This window comes from Protomyctophum bolini, assembly GCF_963924005.1.
Source record: "Protomyctophum bolini genome assembly, chromosome: 1".
NCBI classification, from domain to species: Eukaryota; Metazoa; Chordata; class Actinopteri; order Myctophiformes; family Myctophidae; genus Protomyctophum; species Protomyctophum bolini.
Genome location: NC_137862.1, coordinates 34,208,975 through 34,229,014, shown reverse-complemented (window position 1 = coordinate 34,229,014; position 20,040 = coordinate 34,208,975). Strand labels below are relative to the sequence as shown.

The following is a 20,040-nucleotide window of genomic DNA, read 5'->3' as shown; positions in this document are numbered from 1 at the left end:
AAAAAACTAAAGTTGTCCTTTAACACTCCAATTGCCCGGGGATATTTAATCCATTCAATCATAGCACCCAGCGATTTATAGCAGCGGAGCACTTTTACCGACGGACCGGATGTTATCCCGGATGTGGATGTAGCAGCTAAATGCAGCCACTCTAGAGCCGATCGACAACAACGGGGGGTATGATTAAATCTAACGCGACTAGCGAAGTGACCGCGGTGGGCCGTCTAACACATGATCTTTTCTTAGAATTGGAGGGAATGATTTAGATCAAGAGTTATTAACGTTTTAAGATTTTTGGTTTCGTCGGCTAAACAGGAGGGGAACATTTTCGATAACGTCCCACTGCTACGCAACATCGAGTACTGCGCAACAGGTGCTCCTAGGCTGTGGAGCGATGCGATCGGCTTTGATATCAATAATCTTCGTCTTTTGGATAAAACGTAGTCCTGGGTGTTAACTTAACCACTCTCACCTTTACTTTATAAATGATTCACAAATCTACTATCATAGAACTATCGTAGAACTATCATGTTCTACTCTGGATTTGAACCCAGGTCTCCTGCGCAAGTGCTGACATTTTAACCACTTGGTTATTAGACTAGAACCTGCCTGCTTGCTCAGGGGAGAAATGACCTTCCGGCAGTATGTCAACCAGTCTTGTCAAACCTCAAACACAACCAACCACCGTAATTGTATACGTGGTATTGCATTAACATACACCCTAACCATACAGATGGTTAACATTTTAATCATACAGAGAGTTGCATGGTACAGCTTTTATATGAATGAACGTGTTTTCTCCATGCAGGGTGAACTGGTGTTCAGACTGGATCCCCTGCTGGAGGACCATGAAGCTCTGATGGAGAAGATAAACAGCTGGAACTTCCAAATCTTTGACCTGGTGGACAGAACGGGAGGAAAGACAGGGAGGATACTCAGCTATGTCAGTACTGGAACCAGAACCATCATGTTTTTATGTCTAGTCTAGCCGAAATTGTTCCTTTTAGTTCAGCGGTTCTCAAAATGTAACCTCTGAACTAAACTGAATGCCAGACAAAAAAAGTGTGTGTGTGTGTGTGTGTGTGTGTGTGTGTGTGTGTGTGTGTGTGTGTGTGTGTGTGTGTGTGTGTTATAGTTAGTTTATTTTGACAGGTCTGACTCTGAACTATAGGGGCAAGCATAGTGGAAACATTGAATGGGGGCTCCAGCTATAGAGCATTGCACTGCCCAAAAATCTTGCTCTTTGGTTGACTTTCATAATCACCTCTGATGCCATTTTTCACCGGAAAATAGGGCTTAATTGGTTAAACCTGGATATATCTTATTTTGGTGGGGTTTTGTCAACAATAGCACATAATGGATGTCTTCTGTCCTGGCGTGTGTTCATAATATGTATTTGATTGTATTTTCCCAGGTGACATACACGCTGTTCCAGGACACATGTCTGTTTGAAATCTTTAAAATTCCTGTGAGGGAGTTCATGTCCTACTTCTGCGCCCTGGAAAATGGCTACAGGGACATTCCTTGTAAGTACCACAGCGAAGGCTTAAGCTATATAGTTTATCCACTACTGAATTAAAAACATATTGTGTTACTGTAAATGCGTTTCACCATTTGCCAACATCACCGTATTGTTGAAAATTATATGTCATTGTGGGGTAATGTGATACAAAAAAATAATAATATATTTTTCAGTTAATACGTTAATAGAAGAACATTGCTGTTAACAAGGCATTCCTTATAGCATCGTTTTCCCACAGTGTGTGGCAACGTTGGTGTCCCTCACCTTTGTTGGTACACAGTCATTGTGTGAACTACTGTCGGGCTGGATAAAATGAAGCATCACAATATTTTGCCTCGATATTGTTGTGAACTATAAAATAGGGCTTAAGTGATAGAAAACAGGAAAAGACAACACTTATGCCATGATATTACGATATTTAAAATCAAAGAAGATATGGGGATCGAGTACCGGTTCCATTACAGAACCGATTCCAAAGTTATTGAGAACATGAAATACACAAGGTTTTGGCTAGGTCTCTTATCGATTTTAAGGGGTCTTAATGTCGAGAGAAGATGTCATTGAAATCAAATCACTGGCACAATAACGTTCTAATAATGTTTGACTTTTGTTGACTTGCCTGCCAACTACTAGTACAACAAGTAAGAGGAATTTAATGGCTTGCATGTCGCTGCAATCATTTAATTACATGTTTGGAGAGGAACCGGTGAAAAGGTTTGGCTGCACTTTTCAAAACTGAAGCATTTAATTTTAGATGGCACAAGGTCTCCCCAGCATGCAATACCACACAGCCACTGCCTCGAGGATGCCATCTGATAAAGCGGATGAGTGTCACAGGGCTGTCACAAAGTTTGTGGTGAAGGGGTTGCATGCCTTTGCAATTGTTGAATTACTATGATTTAGGGAGATGACCAAGGCCCTCAATCTAAGTTACACCCCTCCCTGCATGACCGTTCTGTCCAACACAGAGGCATAAAGTGATCACAGCTTGCAACTGTGGCCATGGTAGCCATTATATGTGATGGATGGACTAGCTTAGCGCGGTACCACTCCATCCCAGCACATTACAGCAGCCAAAGCAGACGTCATCAAAAGGTTCTCAGACCAAAGCTGTCTGCTTGCCACAAACGGATGAAATGGTGGCAGTTGAGATTGGAGAGGTGCTAGGAGTTTGCGATTGCGACATCCAACATTGCAGTTGCTTGTAAGAAGCTGGACATCCTCAAACTTGACAGTGCAGAAAGTATACAACATGGCCACAGTGATCCAACAGGCAGTAAAAAATAAGAATGGTCATTGTGTGGATGAAGCGATCTACAATGGCCAAGACTGTGCTGAAAGAGAAAAAGCAGCTCTTCAAACTTCCTCAGCACACCATGATACTGGATGTCAAAACCAGATTGAACTCTCTTCTTGATGCTTGAGAGATTCCCCAGCATCCAGCTTTCCAAATTGCAGCATTACACCCACGGCTAAGAAGGCTGATGCAGAGAGACAAACTGGATAGGATCCCAGAGGAGGACTTCACCAGAGCAGAGGAGTTCATCATGGGGATGAAATTCATGAACACCGTGTGTCACAGTTCTGGAAGGAATTTGTTTGTGTCTGGCATTAAACAGAAGGTTTGGACTGACCTCTCTGAACGCTATACTAGGAGGACAACGTCCAGGACTGCGTTGGGCCAAAGCTAGGAGTCCACCTGGAACGTTTTTAGAGCGCATGTATGAAGCAGCCAGTGCTACGGTGGCAGAAGAGTTCCCAACCCACAGTGACACGGCCCAGAGTCCTGTGGTGACAGTCACGCCACTGACAACCTAAGAAGATCGGCTGAGAGGAATTGTTTGCAAGAGCTACGTACCGAAATACTTGAACACCACGTAGACTTCGCCAAGAGATTTATCATTACTAGTACCTCCGATCTCTAGGGCAGAAAAGACCCTGTCCTGTGGTGGTGGGAAAAGCAAGACGCCCTTCCTCTGCTAGATGAACCATTAAAACCGAGAAAGCATCTGTGTCATTTTAGCTATATATACTGTATATACTAGCAACACGCACGAAAAACTCCAATTGCAATCCCTCAGTCAAATTTGGTCACGTGTGTGTGTGTGTGTGTGTGTGTGTGTGTGTGCACTACAGTATTTCCAAATAAATAAATAAGACGGAAATTAATAAAAGTAACACCAGTTCTTTGAAATATTTATTGTCTTGTCGTTCATTCCTTTTACTTTTCCACCAAACAATAGAATAGGATCGATTTTGTGGAATTGATAAGCAGTATCAATAAGGTGGATGGATGATCCCTAGACACCTATCACCATACTGTATATTGACCAGCCCCCAGAACTCTGGGGTTTGGTCTCTTCTCAGCTGTGAAATCTATCAAACTGTTACTCACATTCAAGCCTCACATCACCTCTGTTATCCAGAAAGTAAATTTCAGCCTGAAAGTTCTCTATCGATCAATTAACTGCTTCACCCTTCAGGTCAGGAAAATAATCATCTCGCAACTTATTCTCCCTATCTTAGACTATGCTGACATTGTTTACCAAAATACCTCCGATACACACCTCTATCTCCTCAACGTAACATATAGATTTATACTGAGGTGTCCCTATATGACCCACCATTGTACCATGTATGAGTCCCTCAACTGCTCAAAAGCTCGAAGACACTCTCACTGGCTATTATTTATCTTTAAATGCATATACTTTAATTACCCAGAATATCTAAAACAATATCTTCGTCCCTTCAGCTCACCATACAACCTGAGGCACACAGACCATCTTTACCTTATAGTCCCCACCAACATCAGAAAAGTAGTTGGTCGGCATGCTTTTAAATTTAAAGCTCCTGTCGACTGGAACAATCTCCCCAGTTCCCTCAGATCCATTAATTCCTTCAATATGTTTAAAGTGTCTATCATTACTCATCTCCAAACACCATGCTCCTATTTCTAAATGCCTCCGATTGTTCTGATTGTTCTCTCTTTCCTTACATCATGCAGCAAATTTACTATTTACTACTTACTATCTACTATTTACTATTTTCAAGTGCATGTTTGTACTCGGTCACGGTGTATTGACAATGTTGTTAATGCATTCTCGGCCTGTTGTTCTTCCGGTGTAGGTTCATCATCTTGTATATTTGTATCATTACTATATTGACTTATTGATACAATGTTGCGGGTGAATAGGTGTGATGGGAGCGGCTAGTTTTAGGAGAGCTTTGTTTGTTTTGTCCTCGATTATGTATGAATGTACTTGTATTGTCTTGTATTTGCTGTATGTTGCTGGACCCCCTCGAAAACGAGATGATACATCTCAAGGGGATATCCTTTTCTCAATAAAGGTTCATATATATTATGTTTGGTGACCAATGTTGTCCATTTTTGACATGGTCATTTACCATGTAAGGTGAACAGATAAGGGACAACTTCAGATATTTACATAGGCTACTATACCATATCTTGTATTATCTTATTGTTGATCTATGTGTTGCTCTTGTTTTATTTCATTTTATTTATTGTACAGCACCTTGTGACATTTGTTTTGAAAGGCGCTTTATAAATAAAATATACCATACCTATATCTATACAGGAATAGACAGTTGGACAGAAACTGCTGAATAATGACATCACCAATGGAATACATTGCTAGTTGTACTGTACATAGTCACTGTGTACAACATTCATAGATTGTAAATTGGTTTTGAAATGGATCCAGCTGTATTTGCAATGCTCTGAAAGCTCTTCCACTGCTAACAGAGACATTCAATGTATAATGTTGATGATATAAGTTAGCCTGGCTAACAAGCCAGACTAATCTCACACGGTCAGCATTTTGTTTTACCAACGGCTAATTCGCGTCTGGCTTATTAGCCAGGCTAGACATAAGAATCCTTGACTTTGTTTATGGATCTTAGATGAGTTTATCAGGTCGAACTTCTTCCACTGCGGACACACAACTGTTAATTAAATATTAGAGGAAGTGCATAGTTAGCTGTTAAAACATTAATTTTCTGAGCCAATCAATCTCCAGGAACGATACAGGTTTGTTTAGCTTGTGCTTATTGGTCAGCTGCCACATAACCCACAAAAGTAAAGATATTTCAGATGATCAATCGACAGAAGATTATCACACTCTCCTTAGTCCTTACCCATGAGAAATATAGGCTGGTTATGTGATAACATTTAGTCTACAAATATTATATTTGTAAATTGGCAGATCATAACCGGGTCCATGCTACTGATGTGCTCCATGCTGTCTGGTACCTGACCACTCGACCGATCCCTGGGTTCCAGCAGATCCACAATGAACATGTGACGGGAAGTGACACAGGTAATCTGAACTCGGATACATGTAAACTCATTTATACGTTTATCAATGTTTGCTGTTAATCATCACATGACGGAATGATGTGTTTTATTGTAGGCCAACGCAGAAGTTCCAACCACCATGGCTTCCCACCACACTTTCCCGATGATACATTTTGCCTAAGATAATATTCACATATAGCACATGTTTCATGATTTACTGACCATTGATTGTTCTATTAACATCACAAAACATACTTTCAGCTTCAGAATACAAGATTGAGAACAAAACTCTTGGGCTGATGTTAACTACTACTATATTTTCTGTGTACATTAAAATCCCATGGGAAAGCATTGGACGTCTGGTGAGGGAACCCATTGCTGTCTCTATTCCGAGTTTTAGGATTGCAAACGGTAACATTCTATGTAGAAACATGTTTTGTAGGGTGAGGAGGAGCGTACCTCGACCAACATGTCAGCATGTCAACCATTTTAATCTTAAAATATTGTTAAATCCAATGGATACTAGTCAAGTAGTGTTGTAGTCGAGACCACCTAAAGCGAGTCGGCGAGTCCAAGTCAAGACCAAGTTTGAGGGGGGGTGAGCCCAATTAAAGACCAAGTGTGGGAGGGGGTCGAGTCCGAGTCGAGACCGACCATTAAGTACAGAAAACCTTGCGAGAGCAAGCAGGTGCGTCAGCTGCACTCCGTTACTCTTAACAATATAGCTGTCGGCCCATGCGGTGGCATAACCGTCTGTTTTTTTTATTTGGTAAAGCAAACATGGCAACCCATGATGTTTTCATATATCCAGTTGCTTGGAAAGTGCAAACTTGGCAACCTGGCTGAGTGGCCTTATTGTTTGTTTTGCTTGTACTCCACTGTACTGTACTCCTGTGTACTGTACTACTCCACTGTGCTCCACTCCTCTGTTCTGCTCTCTTCTTTACTGTACTGTACTGTACTGTACTGTACTGTACTGTACTGTACTGTACTGTACTGTACTGTACTGTACTGTACTGTACTGTACTGTACTGTACTGTGCTGCGCTGCTGTGCCCTGTGTATGTGTGTGCGCACACATGCGTGTATGTGTGTGTGCAGTGATAAGGTACCGGGGAGACCGAGACCGGACTCGAGACCGAGACGAGACCGGCTGCTACATGAGGCTCTGTAGTTAAGAGTTCTGCTTACAGGGAAGCAATACAGTATAACAAAATATGGGGGGAGTAAATGCATGTTATTCAATATGTAATGATACTTATTATAGATGTTGTACAGTAGTAGTAGTACTAACTCTACTCAGGAACACTGCATGCCCCATCCATTTATGCAATACCCACTGAAAATGTAGGTGTGAAAGCTGTGTAGTGAGTAGTATTTGTTATTGTCAAAGCCGGATGCACCACAGTGGATTGGAACCTCAGTGGTGGTGGGCAGGGACTTTACCACTGCGCCTCCCGAGCTCACCTTTTTGTGTGAAATGATAATATACGGTATATCATATTGTATATAGTATTTGGTACAGTGTATTCCTGTTTTTTTTTTGTTTTTTTTTGCACGCACAAAACAACCCTGGAAAAATAAATAAATGTAATCTGTAATTTTCCAACCCACAAAATCAGAAACAAAAAAACTGCTTTTATTTTATTTATTTTTATCCCACGATTTTGCAACCCATTTTTTTCACCCAGTGTCATTTATGTAATGTAATCCTGGGTGCTACTCTTCCTCTGCCAACCTGGGGGGGGGGGTGCATGAGCTTCTTTTCACCTGACAGAGGAGACAGGAGAGTTTCCGCGGCTGGACGTAGTGCGAGGAACATGTTATTCCGACCAGTTCCTTTCCCATCCATCAGGCCAGGGGGAGATAGATTAGAGCCCAGGATTACTGCATGTTTTTTGTGAGGGTACCTACCCTAGGGGACACGGGGAGAACATGCAAACTCCACACAGAAAGGCCCTTTCGCCAACCCCACCTAGAACGCTATTTCTGTGCTCGGACCCAGGGACACAGCCAGGGAGTCAGGGACACAGCCAGGGACCCAGCCAGGAACACACATTGCTGTCTATTGGCGTGGTTAGCACCACTCAATGAGGAGCTGGGGAGATCTCTATCTACAATCTCTCATCTCTCTGACTGTTTTTGTTTAATTTCTTATGCAGTGGATCACTAATTCGATTTTCTCTTTTCCTGACCAGGGTGAAGTTTGCAAGGGAAGGCTTGGCCTGTCACTTTTTCAAAATTTCCAGTTACTGACCCGGAGCCTGTGTGTTGTGTTTTGTGCCAGATTCAGATAGTGGAATATCTCCAGGCAGGATATCCTATGCCTCCTCCAAGAGCTCCTCTATTTCGGATGACAGCTATGGCTGCCTGGCCTGGAACGTCCCTGCCCTGGAGCTTATGGCCCTCTATGTAGCAGCAGCAATGCACGACTATGACCACCCTGGTCGCACAAACGCCTTTCTTGTAGCCACTAATGCACCTCAGGTAACATACAAGATACTGCACGTTGCTGTAGATTTCTATGACCAGTCGGGAACCCGTTTTGGTGTTTTAACTAAGCATTATGTTATACATTAGCTATTGAAAAATAGCAGATCTACAAGCTCATAGCGCGCTACGAGCTTATATGTCTGCTATTTTTTTTAATTCGTGAAAATGTGGCACAAATCTTTTAATATATATTCTTTCAGAAGACTTTTTATTTATTTCGATGTCAGGCCTAAATGGGTTAAGCCCTATTTATGCTTTGTCATACGATGGTGTAGAGCGATTAAAAAATTCCACTCCCACAAATTGTGCACACCTATTACACTCCGGAGAAAATGTGTAATTAATTTGCAGTGGATTTGGTAAGAAATGTACAGTATATCTACTCTATGTTTCTGCAACATACTGTACAGTTTAAGATTTGCCAAAAAGTCATGCTTTAGGCGCTGCGTTGAGTAAAAGTCCCTCAACAGGTGATTAACATTTGGGGTTAATTGAATATTTGTTGCGTTGTGTACGTATGCTGCGTTTCATAACATGAGTCAAGAAATCATTTGTGCCAATGTTTTCGTCCTAATCCCCGGAGGGAAAGATTTATATTCTTTGGCTTACTGTACATGTCTTCTCTGTTGGGTGGAAACATCATAATATGAGGAATCCTGGAAAGTTACAGTTTTGGATATAATAACATCCAAAACGTTTACTTTACAGAATTCAAATTCAAAAGTTGCAAGATAGCAGATCTGCAAGCTCTAACCCATTCTGACCGGGCACCCATTTTGGTGTTGGCATCATGTTATGCTTTAGCTATTGAAAAATAGCAGATCTACAAGCTCATATCGCGCCACCGAGTGGCGCGATACGAGCTTGTAGGTCTGCTATTTTTGAAAAATTCGAAGAACGACTGACATTTTTAGAATCTGATCTCTGGTCAGAATGGGTTAATCAGACCAGTGTGTGTCCCGTGGAAACCTCGTATGAATCTGATCTCAGGTCAGAATGGGTTAAATGCAGCACTTTTGATGCTTTTGTGTGACGCTGTAGTATGATCAAGTAGGGCATTCATTTACAAATAACTAAAATTAGAATATGGAGTAAGGAGATTTCTACCCGACAGCAACGATATGAAAGCGAGATATGGATAGTTTGAGCCTTTTTATTCAGGTGCTAGTATAAATAGTAATGACTGGCGTTTCGATCTTGCGATCTTCTTCAGAGTCATGACTCATGAGTCATGACTTATTCCAGCCACAGTAAATATAGAATAACTCTTTCTTTAGACCTTGTTTGAAAATTGGTCTCTGACTGTGTAAAACAAGTAAAACAAAGGTGAAAGGTTAACTGTATGCCCCTGTTTAAATATTGTATTTTCACAACACATCCAGTGATAGTACCGACCCTGTCTGGGTTGTGTAAAACTCCCAGGAAAAAAGGTTACGTGAAGGTAGAGGGAACCCTGAACTTATTGATTGTCGATGATGTTGACAAGAGTTATGTCTGGGAAACGGATCTCTGCAGGCGTTTATCTATTCTTTTAACTTTTAATTGAAAAGTATTACAAGAAGAGCTTATAACAACTACATTGGATCCATTGTAAAACAGATAGTTTTTTCCTTTTCTTTACTGAAAAGTCATGGTTTTGCACATAAAGGTTTCCACCTGACAGTTGATATACTTATATGGTATTTGTACAATTACAGTTTGCACCATATGTGTATAATGTGTTTAGAAAGCCTCACTGTGTGTCTCTAGGCGCTGCTGTACAACGACCGCTCATAGAAAGCCTCACTGTGTGTCTTGTGTCTCTAGGCGCTGCTGTACAACGACCACTCATAGAAAGCCTCACTGTGTGTCTTGTGTCTCTAGGCGGTGCTGTACAACGACCACTCATAGAAACCTCACTGTGTGTCTCTAGGCGCTGCTGTACAACGACCACTCATAGAAACCTCACTGTGTGTCTTGTGTCTCTAGGCGGTGCTGTACAACGACCACTCATAGAAACCTCACTGTGTGTCTTGTGTCTCTAGGCGGTGCTGTACAACGACCACTCATAGAAAGCCTCACAGTGTGTCTCTAGGCGCTGCTGTACAACGACCACTCATAGAAAGCCTCACTGTGTGTCTCTAGGCGGTGCTGTACAACGACCACTCATAGAAAGCCTCACTGTGTGTCTTGTGTCTCTAGGCGCTGCTGTACAACGACCACTCATAGAAAGCCTCACAGTGTGTCTCTAGGCGCTGCTGTACAACGACCACTCATAGAAAGCCTCACTGTGTGTCTTGTGTCTCTAGGCGCTGCTGTACAACGACCACTCATAGAAACCTCACTGTGTGTCTTGTGTCTCTAGTCGCTGCTGTACAACGACCACTCATAGAAAGCCTCACTGTGTGTCTTGTGTCTCTAGGCGGTGCTGTACAACGACCGCTCGGTGCTGGAGAACCACCACGCCGCGTCTGCGTGGAGCCTCTTCTTGTCCCGGCCCGAATTCAACTTCCTGGTCAACCTGGACCATGTGGAGTTCAAGCGTTTTCGATTCCTGGTCATCGAGGCCATACTGGCCACCGATCTCAAGAAGCACTTTGACTTCCTGGCTGAGTTCAATGCCAAGGTCTGTGACCATAATATAATTAAACAAATCTATTGATGAGATCTCAAATGATAATTTTGGCACTAAATATATATATACACCTCTGTGTTGATTGAGTGAAGCCTGATTTATACTAAGACACTATGAGGGTGTCTCACCGAAAATAGCCATCTACAAGCTTGTGCTTGCGATTATACAGTGCATCCGGAAAGTATTCACACCCCTTCACTTTTACCACATTTTGTTTTGTTACAGCCTCATTTCAAAATGGATTCAATTCGTTTTTTTCCTCATCAATCTACACACAATACCCCATAATGATGAAGTGAAAAAAGTTTTTTTTCAAATATTTTGTTAATTTATTAAAAATAAGAAACTGGAAAAACACATGTTATTGTACATAAGTACAGTATTCACACTCTTGACTTAGTACTAAGTTGAGGCACCTTTGGCAGAAATTACAGCCTTAAGACTTTTTGGGAATGATCCTACAAGCTTGGCACACTTGAATTTGGGGTATTTTCCCCCTTTTTCTCTGCAGATCCTCTCAAGCTCTGTCAGGTTAGACGGGGAGCGTCGCTGCACAGCTATTTTCAGGTCCTTCCAGAGATGCTCAATGGGGTTCAAGTCTGTGCTATGGCTGCGCCACTCAATAACTTTCATAGAGTTGTCCTTAAACCAATCCTTCGTTATCTTAGCTGTGTGCTTGGGGTCGTTGTCCTGTTGGAAGGTGAATCGTTGACCAAGTCGGAGGTCCTGAGCACTCTGGAGCAGGTTTTCAACCAGAATGTCTCTGTACACTGCTCCATTCATCTTTCCCTCTATCCTGACAAGTCTCCCAGTTCCTGCCGTTGAAAAACATCCCCACAGCATGATGCTGCCACCACCATGCTTCACCATAGGGATGGTATTTGCCAGGTGATGAGCGGTGTCTGGTTTCCTCCAGACGTAATGCTTGGCATTCAGGCCAAAAAGCTCTATTTTGGTTTCATCAGACCAGAGAATCTTGTTAATAATGGTCTGAGAGTCGTTTATGTGCCTTTTGGCAAACTCCAAGCATGCTGTGACGCCCGGCTGTCATGTGCCTTTTATTGAGGAGAGGCTTCGGTCTGGAGGAAACCAGGCACCGCTCATCACCTGGCAAATACCATCCCATCCATGCGGCAGATTATAAATTAAGCATGACTTTAGATTCACATCAGCAACCAATAGAACTGATAATGTGCATTTTAGTCGCAGTAGATTTTTAGTGTGTGATAAAGGTGGTCGAGACCATGGGTGATGGTAATCCGTTAACCCATTGTGACCAGACCATATTTGTCGTTTTAAACAGGTGAATGATGTAAACAGTCCAGGGATCGACTGGACTAATGAAAATGACAGGCTGTTGGTGTGCCAAGTCTGCATTAAGCTGGCAGACATCAACGGACCAGCCAAAGTGCGAGATCTGCACCTGAAGTGGACGGAGGGCATCGTCAATGAATTTTATGAGCAGGTACGACGTTCATCATCATCATTATCACAATAAATGATCAAAAGAGTAATCTCAGAGGAGGTGTTTGATTTATGTTTTACAACTGGGGAAAAAATATATGGCACCTAGCCTAAAGCCTGACAGCAAAATATAAAAATAATAATATATATATATATATATGTATATATATATACACACACACTGTATATATATATATACACTGTGTATATATATATATATATATATACACATACACACAGACACACAGTATGGCTGGAATAACTCTTCTTTAATCGCGCTAATGTTTGCTGCGAGTTCAGGCTACAAAATACTTCCTCCAAAGATTTGTGTTGACTGTGAAAAGGAACATTTCTTCCATAATAAATATAAATATATATTCCATACATTTGTATCTGCCTGTGGTGAGATTAATTCAACATAGCAGATTTTCATTACAAGCTGCCATGCATTAGGTATTGGGTCATTATGCTTTGTTTTGATTTGTATTCCCAAAGAGCCTGAGTCACTGCACTAAGAGCTCACGTTAGTTATTGGAGATCAGCGTTCTGTCCTGAGTAATATATCTGTGATGATCTATCATTTCACACAAATACTATATGAATACAGTACATTAAGGGCTATATCTTGCACCACCCCTTAACCCTTATCCCTAAACTAATTTGCAATTTTTTACTATTTAAAAAAAACCCTTTAAATAGTTCAAATAGCCGATCTACAAGCTCACAATGTCTCGATGTAGATCGGCTAGTTGAACTATTTTTAAATGTTTTTCAAAATAGTAAAAAATGGCAAATACGTGGGGGTGGCGCAAGATGGAGGCCCAAAATATACTATGTTATAAAGAAACATTGTTGGCAATTCCTGGGACACCTGGGACCGTTGCAGGTCTGTAACTCTGAGTGTACAAATTGGTTCCATTTGCACACTCTTGAGTTATGGGGGGGTGGGGTTCGTTGAACTACAAACTTGAGAACCACTGGTGTCGAACAAATTAACTGTAACGTTGTGTACACGCGGTGCTCCAGGGAGACGACGAAGCGAGCCTGGGATTACCCGTCAGCCCCTTCATGGACAGGGCGTCTCCGCAGCTGGCCAAGCTCCAGGAGTCCTTCATCACCCACATCGTGGGGCCGCTGTGTAACTCCTACGACGCGGCAGGTCTGCTGCCCGGGTACTGGATCAATGAGGAGGGGTCAGAGGAGGACGAGGAGGAGGCACCGGTGGACACAGAGACTGATGAGGATGAGCTGGAGGAAGAGCTGGCACCAAGTAAGAGATATTATTATTATTAGGGCTGCAAATATCTGTTCTGGTTCGTCAGTGTTTATTCCGTCTGTGGACCCAGATGACGAAGGCAATGCAGTAGGCAACCACAAGGAGCAGGGAGCAGCTTGGATCAATGAATGGTTGGCGTCTGGCATTCATCACACCAAATCTCTGCTGCACATTCAGACAGACAAGATTCCAAATGAAGATGTCTTTGTCCAACAAATGCCCTTTTAATTTTATTTTTAAATCTACTTTTTTAATGTTTTTTTCTTTTCTTTTTTGTAACTTTTTACTGGTGAATAGAATAATCGAGAAGCGGTTATCAATTGATTCTATTAATGTATTCTAGATTACTGGAACTCACACATCTTTGGTCAAAAGCCATCATAAAACCTATAGGACGACCCTGAAAATACCATAATATTTCTTACACATTTATTTTTATATTAATCCTCTTATGGCCACCCTAATCAACAGTGGATTGTGCCTTCTACCTGCACTATTCATATTTTTAATTCATCATTTTAATGCCAATAGAAAAATCTGTGATGTACACTATCTCATTTTCATGGTATTAGACACTCAGTCCTGATGGTGGTGCTACCATTATGCCCATTTTGACCGACTAGAGCGAATCTGGCGATGTAATTTCCGGTTAAACGGATCACGGAGGTTATAGTGTTTGGACCTAGCGGTCCTGGTATCGTTCCCACTGACCTAAGTTCCCTGCAGCCATTATGTGAAACCTGTGGTCTCAAACCTTGGCGTCAAACTAGACAGTGCCCTTAAACTTGACAAACAGGTCAATGCGGTAGTTAGCTCTAGTTTCTATCATCTGAGGCTGCTGGCCAAAATCAAGTCTGTGCTATCTTTTAGCGATTTTGAGCGGGTTATCCATGCCTTTATATCTACGCGGTTGGACTACTGTAATGCCTTGTATGCTGGTTTAAACCAAGCCTCCCTTGCTCGACTCCAGCTAGTCCAAAACTCAGCCGCTCGTCTACTCACAGGTACTCGCAGACGTGAGCATATCACACCTGTCTTGGCCTCCCTTCATTGGCTCCCTGTCCACTTCAGAGTGGATTTTAATTATTTGTCTTTAAATCTATAAATGGTCTGGCTCCTCTTGATTTGTCTGACCTTATTGAGGTTTATACTCCTCCTAGGTCACTGCAGTCTGAGGGCCAGCTAAACCTCAGGGTCACAAAGAAGACCCGCTTAAAGTCCAGAGGTGACCGAGCCTTTTCTGTTGTAGCCCCCAAACTATGGAACGCACTCCCCTCCCACGTCAAATTGAGACCTTTAAATCTCGTCTAAAGAGTAAAGACCCACCTCTTTACCTTGGCTTTTAACCCCGCTTGAGTTCCTTCGGTCCTTGTATATGTTTTCTCTCACTGTGATGCTGTTGTTTTTCTGTTGTTTTTCTGTAACGTGTCTCAGTTGTTGTCACTGTTTTTACTTTGTTTTCTCGCTGTTGTTTTTCTGTGTGGTAGCTTTAGTGCACTTGTTTTTATTTTTCTCCTGTACAGCACTTTGTAAACTCTGAGTTTTGAAACGTGCTATATAAATAAAGTGGATTGGATTGGATTGGATCACAACATCCGCTAGCTTTCTGCACTGTTACAGTCATCTGTCCGGGATGCTAAGCGATCATCGTTTATTTTAATAACTAAGTCAATTTAAGCTCTAATCAAGCCCCGAATATCGCATATTACGCAGCACATAAAGACTGCACGCATGCGTGCGTGAGCCGGTTTTAGGTAGATTACATCGGCCGTTAGCCAAATTAGCCAAAAGTTGCTACATTAAGCCCCCGATTATAGGGAATAAAACAATTATGTCATTTACATCAAGGGTAATGAGGGATATTTTGATTCATTACATCAATAGTGTCAAGGGCAATAAGAGTGTTTAAAGTTTAATGTTTAATTGTGTTTTGCCAATTATTCACTTGCAATATACTTATGTGGCACACCAGTAGGCCCCAGCCCACAGGTTGGGCATTGGCTGCAATAGAGGGTATGCGCGTGACATCATCATCAAACCCGGAAGTTATGCGGTAATGCCCACTGAGTGTCAAAAAACTACTTTCCGGCCTTGACAGCCCATACATCCAAACAGAAAAGTCCAATATGCTTGCATTAAACAACGTTAAACAATGTTAAACTCACTTTGCCACTCGATTTGCCACTCACTTTATGCATGCGCATACCCTCTATAGAGAACGAGCCGTATTCTCTCTGTGTTGCTCCAGAACGGAGGAAGGGCCAGCGGCGGCTGTACTGCAACATCATGCAGCACCTGACTGACAACCACAAGGTGTGGAAGCACACCATCGAGGAGGAGGAGAAGAGCAAGGAGCAGCATCAAGTGGACAGCCCGCCAGCCAGCCTGCCCACCTCGCCATCCGATGACATCCAGGTCATCCAGGAAGAGGAAGAAGTTGAGGAGCGCCAGTAGCAGGAGGACGACGCGACCACACGGGACAGAAGGAGAACCAGGAGGCCTGGGTAGAGGGAGGGGTGGGGTTTTTTTTGGGGGGGGGGGGACTGCAACCACCCACACAGACAGACATGAGGATAGAGAAACACACGTGAACACAGAGAATTTATAAACACGCACATAACATAATTTGCTAGCACGCACGCACGCAGGCACACACGTACACGCACACACACACACACACACACACACACACACACACACACACACACACACGCAAATACAATACACACATTTAGAAAATGTCACTGTGCTAACTAACACTCAGATGCTTACGCAGTCACATTATTTTTGAGAAAAAAAGAAAGAAGAAAAAAAAGGCCTTACTACTGTGAGCGGATCCTTTGCTGCAATGGTGGGAGCTCCACTCCTATGCACTTTCATCCCATGGAGAGTCCAGTGCACCCAGACAAAACCAAGCCCCCCCCCCCACACACACACACCCACCCACCCCCACACCCACCACCAGGACTGAGGAGGCTGGTGCAGAGGACCAGAGGAAGAGACGGACTCGCCCTCCTCTGTGATATGGCTCTAATGCTGCCTTGAACGCAAAGCGCTCAATGGCTTATTTACGCTTCAGCGTGTGACTGTGAGCGTCACAGTCGTACAGCGAAGTATTCATACAGCGAAGTATGAATTAGCTCTGACTCTCCCTTAGGTACAAAACGGAAACAAAAAAAACAATTTAAAAATGATGAAAGCTGGATGGGAAGCAAATCAAACGAGCAACACCCGTAACCAAAGTGAACAGTTGAAACATGAAAAGACGATCAACGTCAGGTATATTCTAGACATATATATCAAATGTGCCTGTCTGAACCTTTACTGAGTCCATATAGGCCCAGAGCCTGGGCTTGAGTGTAGTTCTCTCCACTTGCTGGCGACACGAAACACTGTATCATTGACTCAGTCACAGAGACATTGTTGTAATGTTGACTGATTAATAGCATTATATCTGCATCATTTTTGATGCCTTTATTCATGTGTACCACCTGCCTTTTATGTTTGATTATTTTACTCTGTTTGCTTCTGTGTGTGTGTGTGTGTGTGTGTGTGTGTGTGTGTGTGTGTGTGTGTGTGTGTGTGTGTGTGTGTGTGCGTGCGCGCGCGTGCGCACACGAGTGAAGGGTTAAGGGAGTATACTGTATGTGCATATTGTTAGTATGTTACCTGTATGAATGTATATGCGTTTGTTTTTTCAGAAATGTTTTGTTTTTAATCAGTGAAATATCCTCTGGTGTTTAACATGTTGCATTCAGATCAGGAGTGCTGTTTCAATGAAGGGATTCCTCATTTTCATTTTGATTATAACTATTTTTTAAAGGTTACTCAGGATTCACGCAAAGACAAATAATTATTTTGCAAGAATTTATGTAATTATTGTTAAATACGCTTTTAAATCAAAGAAAAGTAAAAACTGGGTGACTGAAGTAGTTTTTAATCTTTGTACGAACAACTTGACTACGTCACAAATTGAAGCAATTGAATCGCCCTCTGTGCCAGAGAAAAGTCTTTCTGCCACTCTTTGCAACTTTTTGCATCACCTTTTAACAACCTCACTGGAGAAATGCTTTTCTTGATTGTCACTAGGAAGAGTTTGCAGCAGGACAACATTATCGTAAAATGAAATTTCCGTGGTAGTTCATGTACCAGTATATTAGGAAAATGCTATTTTGTCTGCATTGTTTTTAAACCAACAGTACAGTACTACAACGAGACATCTTCATTTCAGTCAACTTGCAGACACTGAGGTTAAAGACAAATGGACCCCCTTTCCCCCCTTTTTTCCTCCTTTTTTTGCCAAACCCATAACTAGGCCAGTGTGTAAAGAAGGGATCCAGGGTGTCACTTTCACTTCTGTTTTGTTGATATGTTTAAGATGTGCCATGAGGCAGGTTTAAAACTAATAGCTCTCTATTTTTATCTGTATGAACTCTAGGCATTCCACTATAAAATATTTTATGAAAGGGCAGGCAGCATTACCTGCCTAGTTCCTCTATCACCTTATTAAATAATTTTCTCTGGAGACGAAAGTTCCTAAGTAGGCAGTGTAAATCATAATAATGATATTTAAAGACAACAAAATAGATATACCTATAGGTGTGCACATTTTAATACCAAACAAGTGTTTAGCCTCTGCACAAAAAGAATGTGCATATAAATATATTATATTTTTTAATTAATCAACTGAATGCATCTGTTTTCTACACGCAGCTGACATATATTGTACATTGAGACCCTGTAATTACCGTTCTGTTTCCAGAGTTTTTATCTAATACTATTTACAGGTGTGGAACTGTGGGGTTTGGTGTTTTATTTTTATTTTTCATATGGGTTCAGCATCTCCATGTTCTGTATCATAACCACTCTATTCGTCTTTTTTTTTTCTTTTATCTCTATCAAGTCTACCCAACCAGTGCCAAACGCTTCCTCCTTGAGCCTGATTTGTACTTAATTGTGTGACGTTATCATATACGGTAGATAGCTGATCTACAAGCTTGCAGAGCGTCGCAGCGCAATGTGTTTATAGATGGAAGTATAAATCAGACTTTAGTCTGTCGGCAGGTAACAGGCACGCCTGCCCCTTTTCCAACTCGCCCCCGCGAAAAGTGAAGAATGACCGCCCCGGAATTTCGAAAAGTGAAGACTGCTCGCCCCAAAGCCGTGGATAGCTCGCCCCAAAGCGTGGATATCTCGCCCCACAGTGTGGATATCTCGCCCCAAAGCATGGATATCTCGCCCCATGTTTATTTCATGTTTAGTTTACCTTATTTCTCATATTGGAACAGAACCAGTTTGTTGTTGTTGTTGTTGGTCAAATGATGCATGGGTAATGAATGGCTCCATTGTTCTGGAGAACATTTAGAACCAGTTTGTTGTTGTTGGTCAAATGATGCATGGATAATGAATGGCTCCATTGTTCTGGAAATCCTGGAAAGCCATGGATTACCATATGCATATGGTATGGTTCATGCATCACCTGATGCATGAATCTGAATGTCTGTCTAAAAGTCTCTCTCTGTTTAAAAGTACAGGAAAAATCTCAAAGTACTGTTGAAAATATAGTACATGTAAAAATCTCTCTCTTTCTCCTGTTCCCTTGAAAATACACCGGTTTTACGGGGCGACTTGTCCGGACTTTTGGGGGCGACTTTTCCGGACTTTTGGGGGCGACTTTTCCGGACTTTTGGGGGCGACTACGCCGGGCTTTGCGGCGACCGTTCTTCCCGGTCGGGGCGACCAATCTTCGTCGTTTGGGGCGAGTTGGAATTGGGGCGAGCAGTTTTGTCTGCAGTTGCACATCCCTAGGCATGTCAGACCAACCTGGGCTGTAATATGGCCCTTTTCAGAGAACATCTTGAGTCATATCCCCTTTGGCTCAAGTGACAAGGATGGAAAAGTTAACCCTGATTTTTACTTTGTTGTACCACAATGTATTTCACCGTTGCACAACAAAGTGTAAATGGGGCTACAGAGTTGGACTGGGGTCAGAGTCATGTACATTCTGATGTCTCTGTTGTCGATGGGCTCATTGTTGACCCATGCTGGATGGTAAAGCCTTGACCCACCCTCACCCCTACATTTTCTGTCTCATTTTGATGTAAATCTTAGTTTGTTGGCTTGTCACTGTGCAGTCTCACAAAACACAGTGTACTCTGATGTATGTGTCATAAATACATCTATGAATGGCTGTTAACCCACATGTAGCATTAAGGTATGTACATTTGTCTAATGTAACCATTCACCCTCAACATTGTGGGGCAACTGATTTGTGTGTGTGTGTGTGTGTGTGTGTGTGTGTGTGTGTGTGTGTGTGTTATTTATAGCTGTCATAAAACACCATCCCTAAAGTATCAA

The 20,040-nt window shown here is 42.2% G+C and overlaps 1 protein-coding gene across 2 annotated transcripts in view; it reads left to right on the top strand.

Moving 5' to 3' along the window:
- The window catches only part of pde3b (phosphodiesterase 3B), a 76,992-nt gene extending 56,952 nt beyond the window's left edge, over positions 1 to 20,040 (top strand). For both annotated transcript variants that reach the window (XM_080769038.1, XM_080769037.1), the window contains exons 9-16: positions 809 to 943; positions 1,415 to 1,526; positions 5,746 to 5,859; positions 8,124 to 8,323; positions 10,731 to 10,934; positions 12,247 to 12,408; positions 13,434 to 13,677; positions 15,932 to 20,040. In XM_080769038.1, coding sequence (XP_080625164.1) covers positions 809 to 943; positions 1,415 to 1,526; positions 5,746 to 5,859; positions 8,124 to 8,323; positions 10,731 to 10,934; positions 12,247 to 12,408; positions 13,434 to 13,677; positions 15,932 to 16,137 — 1,377 coding nt within the window. In that variant the 3' untranslated portion in view covers positions 16,138 to 20,040. The remainder of the gene's footprint in view (positions 1 to 808; positions 944 to 1,414; positions 1,527 to 5,745; positions 5,860 to 8,123; positions 8,324 to 10,730; positions 10,935 to 12,246; positions 12,409 to 13,433; positions 13,678 to 15,931) is intronic.